General features: G+C 49.0%; 1 protein-coding gene across 1 annotated transcript; it reads left to right on the top strand.

The window, feature by feature from the left end:
- The first annotated feature begins 334 nt into the window (after positions 1–334).
- On the top strand, positions 335–12,888 carry NEFM (neurofilament medium chain). Its single transcript, XM_077305489.1, has 3 exons — positions 335–1,491; positions 6,186–6,310; positions 10,583–12,888. The coding sequence occupies exons 1-3, from the start codon at positions 409–411 to the stop codon at positions 12,291–12,293; spliced, it is 2,919 nt and encodes a 972-aa protein (XP_077161604.1). The 5' UTR covers positions 335–408; the 3' UTR covers positions 12,294–12,888.
- Positions 12,889–13,094: the final 206 nt, after the last annotated feature.

Below are 13,094 nucleotides of genomic sequence, written 5' to 3'. Positions count from 1 at the left end.
GGGGGGGACAGGAGACAGGCGCGAGAAATGAAGGCAGAAGGGAAGCCGGTTATGGTTGGGGGAAAGGAGAGGGGAGAAGCGAAGAATGGATCTCAGCATTCCAGCTAAGAGGGGGCGACGAAGGGAACGGTGGCCAAGGAAGGAAGGAAGGACGGAATAAGGGATGACAAGGCAGGGCAGGCCTGGGACTCGGGGGCGTCTGGCCCAGGGATGAGCGGCGGGGAGGGGGCGGGGCTTAGTCGTGGGCGGGGCCCGAGGCCGCCCGCCCCGCCTCCCCGGTCGACGTCTCGCCCAGGCGCCCGCCTCTTGGAAGGCCGCGTGCCGCGCCGGTATATAAAGCGCCGCCTTCCGCAGAGGGCCCGCTGCCGGGATCCCCGCGCCGAGCGCCCGTCGTCCAAGTCTTCCAAGATGAGCTACACGCTGGAGCCGCTGAGCAACCCGTCGTACCGGCGGGTGGCCGAGAGCCGGACGGCCTTCAGCCGGGCCAGCATGTCGCCGTCGAGCGGCTTCCGCTCCCAGTCGTGGTCGCGGGGCTCGCCCAGCACCGTCTCGTCGTCCTACAAGCGCAACCTGGGCGCGCCGCGGACCTCGTACGGCTCCACGGTGCTGAGCTCCTCGGAGAGCCTGGAGCTGAGCCAGTCGTCGCTCTTCAACGGGGGCGGAGGCGGCGGGGGCGGCGGCGGCGGGGATTTCAAGCTGAGCCGCGCCAACGAGAAGGAGCAGCTGCAGGGCCTCAACGACCGCTTCGCCGGCTACATCGAGAAGGTGCACTCGCTGGAGCAGCAGAACCAGGCGCTGGAGAGCGAGATCGGGGCGCTGCGGCAGAAGCAGGCGGGCCGCTCGCTGCTGGGCGACGCCTTCGAGCAGGAGCTGCGGGAGCTGCGCTGCGGCCTGGAGCAGGTCAGCCACGAGAAGGCGGCGCTGCAGCTGGACTCGGAGCACCTGGAGGAGGACATCCAGCGCCTCAAGGAGCGCTTCGAGGATGAGGCGCGCCTCCGCGACGACACCGAGGCCGTCATCCGCGCCCTGCGCAAGGACGTCGAGGAGGCGTCGCTGGTCAAGGTCGAGCTGGACAAGAAGGTGCAGTCCCTGCAGGACGAGGTGGCCTTCCTGCGCGGCAACCACGAGGAAGAGGTGGCCGAGCTGCTGGCCCAGATCCAGGCCTCGCACGTCACCGTCGAGCGCAAGGACTACGTGAAGACCGACCTGACGGCCGCCCTCAAGGAGATCCGCTCGCAGCTCGAGTGCCACTCCGACCAGAACATGGTCCAGGCCGAGGAGTGGTTCAAGTGCCGCTACGCCAAGCTCACCGAGGCCGCCGAGGCCAACAAGGAGGCCATCCGCTCGGCCAAGGAGGAGATCGCCGAGTACCGGCGCCAGCTGCAGGCCAAGAGCATCGAGCTCGAGTCCGTCCGCGGCACCAAGGAGTCCCTCGACCGCCAGCTGACCGACATCGAGGAGCGCCACAACCAAGACCTCTCCACCTACCAGGTAGGCGCCTGCCCGGCAGCCCGGAGCGGAGGGAAGTCCCCCGCAGGACCCCCGGGGAGGGGAGGGGAGCCTTCCTGCTGCCGGACGAAGAAAAGGCAAGGGTGGGTGGGTGGGTGGGGGGGAGGAGCCCCGAAGCGAAGGGGAGGAGCTTGCGGTCTCCCTCTCCCAATCGGCTTTGGCAAAAGGGGGTGTGGGTGTCTCGCCTGCCTCTGCGCGGAATCGGGGGCTGCCTCCCGACAAAGAAGGCGGCCGGGCGGGGGGGCGGTGAGCCCTCCAATTGAAATACAGGGGAGGGGCGAAAGAAGAAGACCCTGCTCACCCTTGCAAGGTGAGCGGGCGGGGCCAGGGCGCTGCTGCGGAAAGCTTGCCAGGGGATGGGAAACAGAACCCGAACGGGGGGTGGGGGGTGGAGGCAGCGACCGGCCTCCCAAGGAAAAGGGCCTTCGGAGCGTTTGCATGGCCCAGAGCTCTTCATCAACGGATGCTTACTCACGATGCCGGCACACTTGGGATGGAGGGCGGGGCGACGGGAAGTGAGCTGGCACACGGGCGCCTCCTAATCTCTGATCTCTCCAGGGGGGAGCAATGGGGGGGACAGACTGCTTGTCCACCTGGGAGGGAGGGAGATAAAAGAGCCGACCAATTACCCCCCCCCCCAAAAAAAAGAGCCTCCACCCCACCCACTTCCCCTGCCGAGGGGATTTGGTGGGAGTGTGGAGCTGCCCCTCGTGCAAGAGGATTCCGCTGCAAATAAAGATTTCTTTCGAGGATTTAGCTTAGGTGGTGGGAAAGCGCTGCCCAAAGGAGTCTCCCCTGGCCCCGCACCGCGACTAGGGCAACATCATCAACGGCGCCTTGGAGACTGACGCATCCCCCTTCCCCAGGCTTAAGTCCGCTGGCCCGAGCGGAGGCGGCAGTGGATGCCGTAGCTTTGGTTTCCGCTGCATGGGGAGCTCCGTCCCAATGCGGAGCAGGAATAAGTCTCGAGCGGTGCGCGGAAAAGGCTGGGAAGTTCCGCAGAACTGGCTGCGGGCGGAAGAGGAGAGCGGGCGGGCGAGATCTCTCCGCCAAACTTCTCTGCGCCACTAAATGCTGACCATCTTGCCCCAGCCCTGCCACCCCCAGAACCTTGACCGTCGTCCTATTCCAGGGGTCGTCAAACTGTGGCCCTCCAGATGTCCATGGACATCTGGCGGGCCACAGTTTGATGACCCCTGTCCTATTCAGTCCAGTGGCCTTGTTTTGCTGTAAAAGGAGCTACGCCTTGGACGCCTACCTCAGGAGGAAATGGCGCATCTCATGTGTTCCAAGACCTATGGCTATTATTTGGCTGTCTTGTTGGGCGTTCTAGAGACATGACCGTATGCCTGACCCTATATGCTACATATAAGAGAGGGATGACAAGCATTGCACGGCATCAAATTATGGGGGGGAGAGTGTCTGAAAGACAAAGCCAGTGCTGTAAGATAGATCATTAAATAATAATAATAGATCATCAAATAATAATAATAAAAGTCAAATGATGATAATTATTCCTATTACTGTGCTGTTTGGTTGACGCTGAGCCTAGTGCAGGAGACTTTTTACAGAATGGATCAAAACGTAAAGAAGGTCCCTTCAGCCACCTGGCCTGGGATAAGCAGCGGCTGCAAAATGCCCTTGTGCTCCTGCCTAATGAACTTCTGCAATGCAGCAACTGTTTGTGCTGAGCCACTAGTCAAAACAAAGCCATCCCGCACCAAGAGGTGAACAGTCCTCCTTTGATTCTCCACTCTTCTTTCAGAGCCAGCTTGGTGTAGGGGTTAATCTGGAGAATCTCCTCTAATCTGGAGAACTGCCACAGGCAGCCAGCTGGTTGACCTTGGGCCAGTCACAATTCTCTCAGAGCTCTCTCTGCCTCACCTAGGTCACGGGGTGTCTGTTGTGGGAAGAGGAAGAGTAGGCGATCGTAAGCCCTTTTGAGACTCCTTCAAGAAGTAGAAAGGAGGTTTTTAAAAAACCCAGTTCTTCTTCTTGGCCATAGGAAAGGGCAAGTCAGTTTTTCCACCAGGGTGACTCTGCAGATTTGTGGATCATCTCTGCCAATGCAGGAAGGATTTGTCTGCTCTCCAGGGAGCAGTCTGGGTGGGGTGGGGGATAAGAATACATCTTAAACGAGCCAAGCGACCAAGTGTCAGAAGTGGAGGATTTTTGCCCCCCCCCCCAGAAGTTCTGCAATGCAGAAGTTGCTAGCACTGAGGGGGCCGTAAAATGGTCCTGCCAGTGCAGCCCTTCCGATATTCTTACTGCAGCACGAAGAATGAAGCTGGACAGGGGGCAAAGTGCCCCACCCCATAAAATTAGGCATTGCAAAATTGAATCAGAAGCTGAATCAAAAGACAAATGGTATGAAATGTGGCCAACGATATCACAGATGTCCGCACAATGCAAGCACCGGTGCAAAAGTCAGCAAAACGCTGCCAAAATATGCAATGCAGGCAAAGCAGAAATCTGACTCCTGTTGGCTTCTCTGCTCAGCCTGGGATATAATATTCCTTCATACGGAGCAAAGTTATCACTTTGCTTCTGATGGAAAGGATGCTTCCACATAAAGAAAATCTCCAGCATTTAACCTTGCCGTTCAAGTTTGAAACAGGGACTGAATTTAGTGGAATTTTTCAGGAATAGGCACTGGGACCATCAAAACACAACAGGGAGACCATGATACATATGGCTCATTTGTTCCTTTAAATAATAAAAAAAACATTTTTGACCATTTCTTCCCCCAATGACAGAACCTTCTAGCACAGAAAATATGTCTTTGGGCTTACAGACAGACATCATCCCAGAAATGTGGGAGGAACTTGTTTTGAGCAAAAGAAGAATTCTCCTAGAACAGACCAACGGCCCGTCTGGTCCAGGATCTAGTCTTCCAAAGTGTCCGTCAGATGTTATGAACTCCTCTCCCCCTGCAGGGACACAGAGAAGGAGCCCTTCCTTAGTATTACCATCCATCCCTTTTTTTTCATTCTGAGGTATAGTGCCTCTGAACATGGAGGCCCCATTTAACACATGGCAAGAGAGAAACTGTTAAGCTCCCCCTTGGCAAAAAGCAATTCTAAAAAGTGTTTCAACATTCAGGAGATTTTCTTTTTTCTTGCAGGCTTGGGAAATTTGTTCTGCTTGGACCTAGGTTATAAGTCTAGAAATGGGATGTTAATGTACATTTATTTTGACCAGGAAAATATTTTAAACCTTTTTTATCCCCTTTCCCCTCTATTTATTACTCTCAAATGATTGGATAAGCAACTCTGATGAGAGGTGTTCACATTTTGTTATCGATTTCAGCACAATAGTGACTGTGTCCTTAGAAGGAAAAGCGCAGCAATAAAATACAGAACTTTATTGCAAGTCCAGCAAAATATCTGATTTAAAACCTCCATGCTGAATTATGATCATTTAGCGACTGGATTTCCTGCAAAGTTTTGTATTCTATTTATGGCCATGGCCATGGGTATTTGATCTCATCAATTTCAGATTTTTGAACAGCGGCTTGGATCAAAGGGCACCTGAATTCAATTGACTTCAGTAAGCCACCAGTATCAGAAACACCTTCATATGGAAAGCATCTTTCCTCAACATGATTAGTGGAGCTTGCTTTCAAATAAAAGGCTGAGGCTGAGAGAGCCCTGATATTACTGAAGAAGAAGAGTTGGTTCTAATATGCCACTTTTCTCTATCTGAAACACTCTCAAACTGGCTTACAATTGCTTTCCCTTTCCTCTCCCCACAACAGACACCCAGTGAGGGAGGTGAGGCTGAGAGAGCCCTGATATTACTGCCAGGTCAGAACAGCTTTCTCAGTGCTGTGGCGAGCCCAAGGTCACCCAGCTGGCTGCATGTGGAAGACCGGAGAATCAAACCCGGCTGGCCAGATTAGAAGTCAGTGCTCTTAACCACTAAATCAAGCTGTCTCTCTGAGATGCATAGTACCTTTGAACATACGTTTCAGTGCTTGATGTCAACTGACTTATGATGTTTAGCTTTTAACTAAGATTTCAAGGGAGAGTCTTATGCCCAGCTGAGAAGCAGTCACATTGATTGCTGAATCGGCACGTGCCTCTTGTTTGCATATTCAAAGCTCAAGATGACAGAAAGAGAAGTGGGCTATTGGTGTTTGGGATGGAGAGCTGGACTCCGAACAGAGCAAGGATCATGTTGGATTGTGTTTCCTTTCCTTCATAAGAGTGGCTGCTACCAAGTTATAATTGAAGTCCCTCTCAGTATTCTATGCCAGCCTTTCTCAGCTGTTTCACCATTGAGAAACCCCTGAACCATTCCTCAGGCTTCCAGAAACCCCAGAAGTGGTGTGATCATGCAGAATATGGTTGGGAAGCATAGCTGTGCACACACCCACCCAGGGCCCCTTCCCTTTCACCCCTCTCCAGGCTGATTATTGACCATTTTTGAGCAGGTGGTGGGTTGACATGACAATATATGTTCATATTACCTGATAAATGTTTAACCTTTAAAAATATATAAAAAATTATTAACTCTCACTTGTTCAGGAAACTCTGCCCGGGGCAGGCAATGGCAAACCACCTCCAAATGTCTCTAGGCTTTCCTGGCTGTACTATGCATATATAATGTATATATAATAATTGATAATATTAAGCATTCATATTTATGAAGAATCGTTTGTGTCTTGTTTGCAGGAGACGATTCAGCAGCTGGAAAACGAACTGAGAGGTACAAAATGGGAAATGGCTCGCCACTTGAGGGAATACCAGGACCTCCTCAATGTCAAGATGGCTCTTGATATTGAGATTGCCGCATACAGGTACAGTGGAAATGCTGCAGAGGTGGCAGATTTGGGCACTGCAGCTCCGTTGCAGGAGGGAGGGGGGAAGCTAAACACCGGTACTTGGAATCCTTCAAGGGATGCTGACTGTTAGCATAGGAAATGCTTTTCTTAACCTTACCTGTCCTCCCCCAATTCCCTTTTTGGTTTACCACAGATTTCAGATGTCATCATTGCAAGTTGACATCTAAGCCTTTTGCTCAAGCTGGGTTGTGAGGATTCACTGTTCAATAAGGTTTCGAAGAAGAGTGTGGTACTGCTGCTGGCTTCTTAACAGAATTGGGAACCTGGGGAAAATGCTCACTTATTTTGGTCGCTTGGTTATTGGGGGTTGTGCTTTATGGTTTGATGCAATTCCCTGTGTCCCTTCGATTGGGGCACGTGGATCTCTAGGCCCCTTGATGGGGCAGGGGTATGACAAGGGGGATGGCATTGGACATTTGTTTCACACCTGAATCGCTTCCTTTATGTGTAAGGCAGCTGAGAAAACTCAGCCCCTCCTACCTCACAGGGTGACTGTTGTGGGGAGAGGAAGGGAAGGCAGTTGTAAAGCGCTTTGGGACTCCCTTGGGTTGTGAAAAGCGGGGTATAAAAGCCAACTTTCCAACTCTTCTTTTTTCCTCTTGTGGACAACCTGTGCGGAGCGATGGCAGAGTACAGTGGCTAAGCTGACGACAGGGCTCTAGCTCAGGAATTTTTTCACTCCGATCGTCCTTCTGGCTTGTGGCTCAGTCTTAACAGGCAGGCAGGAGTTGTTTCCACTGGGCTCTTTAGTTCTGGGCATCCACTGTGTTAATTTTTGCTTTGTTTTAATTTTGCTTAGGGATTCTGCATCTTACAGGGAGTGGGGTGGTGGAAGAAGAATAAGAAGACCTGTTTTTTTGTGCCCTGAATTTCACTACCCAAAGGAGTTTCAAAGCGGCTTATAATTGCCTTCCCTTCCTCTCAGCACAATAGACACCCTGTGAGGTAGGTGGGGCTGAGAGAGCTCTGAGAGAACTGCAGGTTGGCCCAGGGTCACCCGGCTGGGTGCATGTGGAGAGGTGGGAAATCAAACCCTTTTCTCCAGATTAGAGGCTGCTACTCTGAACCATTGCACCAAGCTGGCTCTAAATAAGACCCCTCAGTTTCCTGGAGGCTTTCCTTGGGTGGGAAGCAAGATGCCTTCTTTGGGAAGCAAGATGCAGGGGAGACATTTGTAGAATCCAGCAATTCATGCCCCACTCCCTTTAAGTCAGCCATGGCCAAAATTCTCACCGACTGTAATAGGCAGCCATGTTCTTAAAAATAAATATGGTGCTACTGAGCAAGCTTGCACTACTCCAGGCTCAATCATTGGACATTTGAGGTTACTTCTTTATTTGGGAGTGTCCTACTGAAATCCATGGGATCCACTTCCAAGTAAAAAAGGGAGATAAGAAGAACCCTACAGGCCAAAAGTCTACCTAACCCGGTATCCTGTTTCCCACCTTGTCCAACCAAACACCACCAAGAAATTCACAGGCAGGGTGACAATTACAGACCATTCTTGCTGTTGCTCACCTACAATCCCAACAACTGGTATTCATTTCATTCTGGCTAATAGTCATTAACAAATTTATTCTCTGTGACTAGTCCTCTACGAAAGACAAGCCTGCTGTCATCTCAGCATCTGGTGGCACTGAATTCCATATGTTAATTATGAGTAAAATCCACTCGTACAGCACAGTCCTATGCAGTTACTCCAGTCTACGATGGCTGAAAACTGCATAGAACCACAGTATTAATCACTTTCTTGTGAAGCCATATGAATTTTTAGCATCTTAAAAACCCACCATTAAACCAGGACCAAGATATCTTCACCCAGACAGCATAGACAAGAAACAAATATTCCGTATTCCATTACCTATCAGGAATCAAAGCAGAAGCAAGGGATGTTAGCAGTCAATGCTGACTCATTTTGAGTTCCATTTTAAGTTATTTTTTTAAAATTTCAGACCAAGGATATGAATACACTATTTGTCTTGTTTTGTAACATATGAGGGCCAGTGTGATGTAGTGGTTACATGTGCTGCACTACGGTTTGGGAGACCCAGGTTCCGGTCACCACTCCCATGGTACCATGGGAGCTCACTGGGTGACCTTGGGTCAGTCGCACTCTTTCAACCTAGCCTACCTCACAAGGTAGTTGTGGGAATTAAATGGAGGAGAGGAGAATGTAAGCCGCTTTGTGTCCCCGGGAGGGGGGGGGGATGAGGGCATAAATGAAATAAATAAATAATTTAAATGTATAAGTGTTCGGAAAGGAAACTATATGCAATTACGTTTGAAAAATTATCTATCTAAAAAGGGAAGAGAAATTGCTGCAAATAATGTCAAACACATTACTGCTCAGTCCCTTTTAGTGGTAGACAATGGAAATCCCCCCTCCTCACACCTTAGCCTGTAATAGAACTATAACCACAAATGACTTCTCCCTCATTTTGCCTAGTTTTCTTTTTTATATGTACATCCTATTTTAAAATGTAAAGTTTTACATAGGTATACAATATTGAACAATGTTAACTGTGTAGTACAATATAATAACTGTTATTATTATTAACCCTTCCCTCCAGAATCGCTCAGCTTTCATAAAACACCATATAAAATAAATGAAATACCTTATTAATCTAAATAAATAAGGTGCATTCACAACCCCTTCCCCTCCCAAGGCATAAATAGAGCCAAAGGGGTAAAGAGGATACTATAAAGGAAAAGAGAGAGAGTAAAGGGGACAGTTGGGAGTTGCAAGGCAGCATCTATGTAGAGAAATGGCATGCCCCTTGAGCAGAGGCTTCATATGTGAAGATTTTGGTTATGATATCCCATTAAAGGTAAAGGTATCCCCTGTGCAAGCACTGGGTCATGTCTGACCCTTGGGGTGATGCCCTCCAGCGTTTTCATGGCAGATTCAATACGGGGTGGTTTGCCAGTGCCTTCCCCAGTCATTACCGTTTACCCCCCAGCAAGCTGAGTACTCATTTTAGCGACCTCGGAAGGATGGAAGGCTGAGTCAACCTTGAGCCGGCTGCTGGGATCGAACTCCCAGACTCATGGGCAGAGCTTTCAGACGGCTGCCTTACCACTCTGCGCCACAAGAGGCTAATATCCCATTAAGTCTCTATTAAAAGGGCAGCGCTTTTTTCCTCCAGGTTGTTGGCAACCCTACCTCCATGTTCTCCTAATTTAATCTGCAGAATACTTTGTTAATGAGGTTAGGATGAGAGAGAAAAACTGTCCCAAGGTCACTGATGGAGCATCACAGGTGAGATTTGAACCTAGGCTTCTCCAGGTTTCTGTTTGACAGTAAACATTGCTAGGTTTCCACCCCTGTTGTTATGAGCCTTTTCAGATTAGCAGTTTTGATGCCTTCAAAGGACCCCGATGGGCTGAATGAGTTTTAGCAAGCGTGTTCATTTTAGTTTGCCTTTCTGCCCTCACAAGGGCTATCAAGGCAGCTCACAAGTGAACAACCTACACAATCAAATCACATCTTTAAACCCATTAAAACCAACACCAATCATTAAAACAGTTAAAACCGGAGCTAGATTAGACATTAAAACATAAAAGCAGTTGAAATGTTGAGCAGCAAGGAGTTTTCACCTTCCTGGTGAAAGACGGCAACAGAAAGAGTCCCTGTGTAGAGAGAATTCTAGAGTTTTGGTCATATGTAATTCAGCCAGTCTTATAAGCTTCCTAGAGGCCATGAGAACGGGATAAAAAGCCAGGAATGAACACCTAAATAAACATAGCTTTAAAATCTTTTAAATGGAAACTATATGTGAAATCGATAGATATCTGTCTTATTTAAATTTCATCCCCTTCCAGATTTGCATATGGGGATGATGGAGAGGGTATGGCCTGCTGATATCATCTCCATAGTATCTTGAAACCTGAAAAATATTTCAGAGGTACCTCCATAATCAAAAGGTTGAAAAAGGTTGGTCTAAGGGGCTGTCTCCCAGGTGAATGGTTACAGACCCCGAAAATACAGTCTATTCCCATCCTCTTCTGCTACCTCTTCCATCCATGTCAGCAAAATTGTTCAATAGAAGGATGAGATTTGCCCAGTGTGGGAAGTTATTTGAGGATTCTACCTCCCAGTTGCTAAAAAATACTTTTTTTGGGGGGGGGGGAGGTGTATCATGAGACTTGCTGAGGTACTTGCTCATTCTCATCCTCAGCTCCAGATCAGAGTGATCCGTGTTAATTTTTCCTTTCTTATTCCTCTAGGAAACTTCTTGAGGGTGAAGAGACAAGATTCAGTGCCTTCTCTGGAAGCATCACTGGGCCAATGTTTACACACAGGCAGCCCTCTGTAACAATAACAAGTAGCAAAATACAGAAATCAAAAGTTGAAGCTCCAAAACTAAAGGTCCAGCACAAGTTTGTAGAAGAAATAATTGAGGAGACAAAAGTAGAGGATGAGAAATCTGAACTGGATGAAGCCTTGGCAGCTATGGCTGAAGAACTGGCTGCCGGAGCACCACGAGAAGAGAAAGAGGAAGAGGCAGAGGAGGAAGGGGAAGGAGAAGCAGAGGAAGAAGAAATCATAGCCGAGGCTAAAGCTGAAGTTGAAGCAGCCGCCCCAGAAGCAGAGGAAGAAGAAGGAGAAGAGGAAGGTGCCGAGGAAGAGGAGGATGCAAAATCTGATGAAGCAGAAGAAGGAGGATCTGAAAAAGAAGAGGAAAAGAGTGAGAAGGACGAAGGTGAGGAAGAAGGAGAAGAGGAGGCAGGTGAGGGAGAAGCAGAGGAAACTGAAGAGGAAACCAAGGAAGAACAGGAAGCTGAAGGAGCAGTGGAGGAAGTCATTGCACCAGAGAAAGTAGAAAAGGTGAAAACATCTCCACCAAAATCCCCACCAAAATCTCCTGCAGCAGAAGAGGCAGAGGAGAAGAAAGAAGCTGAAGGCGAAAGTAAAGATCAGAAGGAAGATGAGCAGGATGCTGGAGAGGAAGAAGCTGAAGAAAAGTCAGAGTCTCCAGCGAAGGCAGGCTCACCTGAGAAAGTGGATTCACCAGAAAAAGCTGGAACCCCAGAAAAGGGTTCTCCAGAGAAAGCTGGTACCCCAGAGAAAGGTTCTCCTGAGAAAGCTGGTACTCCTGAAAAAGGTTCTCCAGAGAAGGCTGGCACTCCAGATAAAGGGTCTCCAGAAAAGGCTGGCACTCCAGAGAAAGGGTCTCCAGAAAAGGCTGGCACTCCAGAAAAGGCCAGCACTCCAGAGAAGGAGTCTCCAGAAAAGGCCAGCACTCCAGAGAGGGGATCTCCAGAAAAGGCTGGCACTCCAGGGAAGGGATCTCCAGAAAAGGCTGGCACTCCAGAGAAGGGTTCTCCAGAAAAGGCTGGCACTCCAGAGAAGGGTTCTCCAGAGAAAGCAGGTACACCAGACAAAGCAGCATCCCCAGAGAAAGCTGGCACTCCAGAGAAGGCAAGTACACCAGACAAAGCACCATCCCCAGTAAAAGCAGGGTCCCCAGTGAAAGAAGAAGTAGAAGAGGCTATCCCAGCTTCCAAAGCAGCAAAAGTTGGTACTGAGAAAGAACCCAAAGAAGAGAAGAAAGAAAAAATTGAGAAGGCATCAAAGGAATCCACAAAAGAAGACATCGCTGTAAATGGAGAGGTGGACGAGAAAGAGGAGGAGGGCTCTGAGGCCAAGCAAGTGGAAGAAGAAGACAAAGGCGTTGTCACCAATGGCCTGGATATTAGCCCATCTGAAGAGGAGAAGAAGGGGAAGAGTGAAGAGAAAGTTGTGGTAACCAAAAAAGTAGAGAAAATCACTAGTGAAGGGGATGACGGGACAACCACATACATCACAAAATCAGTGACTGTCACTCAGAAGGTAGAAGAGCTTGAAGAAACAGTTGCTGAGAAACTGGTGTCCACCAAGAAGATAGAGAAGGTCACTTCACATGCTGTAGTGAAAGAAGTTAAAGAGAGTGACTAGGATAATCAATTTTTCCCTTCAAAAGAGCTTGGGTCGGTGCAAAAGGTTAAGCCATATGACAGCTGCAAAATGCATGAAAGTGACAGCTTCAAAGCAGAAAGGGTTCTCTCGTGACGTCTCCAAAAACACTCTATTTTATTTTTGATTTATTTTTGTGCAATACCCAGGGTTTGGAGGGGAGGAATGCATGCAAGCCCAAGATGCACTCCCTCTGCCGAACTTGGGGAATTATAAAATAAAATGCATGAGCTGTTATCCTTACAGAGGAAGTTGCTGAATTTCCTAAGCTGCTGATGGGACATTTCTGAGGAATGTCTTAAGATGTATTATGCAAAGAACCAACTGAGCCAAATACAAACAAACAATAATAAGTGAATGAAAAAAAACAAAAAAACAACCCCACAACCAACCACCCAGAATTCTCCTAGCCTTAAGCTACTTAATAATTATTATGTTTACCTCACTGGTGCAATTAAGATGGGACTTTTTGTTCATGGGAGAACCTACCTTGACATGCACAGTATGCAACCTTTTGTTGTTCGATGTAAAGCAGTCACAGCAGTTTGTGCTCAATAAAGGTCATATTGGAAACGTGTGCCTGCCTCTCTTGGGATTTCTCTCATAGCTCCAAGCTGGTATATATCATTCTTCCTTTGAAATGGGCTAGCAAAATGCTAGGGCGGAGGTGGATATGGCTGCTCTGCCAGTTGCGGTTCTGTGACTGCAATAGAACAGGGGTAGTCAACCTGTGGTCCTCCAGATGTCCATGGACTACAATTCCCACGAGCCCCTGCCAGCAAA

This window comes from Paroedura picta, chromosome 12 (genome assembly GCF_049243985.1).
Source record: "Paroedura picta isolate Pp20150507F chromosome 12, Ppicta_v3.0, whole genome shotgun sequence".
In the NCBI taxonomy this organism is placed as follows: domain Eukaryota; kingdom Metazoa; phylum Chordata; class Lepidosauria; order Squamata; family Gekkonidae; genus Paroedura; species Paroedura picta.
This window is presented reverse-complemented; position numbering and strand designations above follow the sequence as displayed.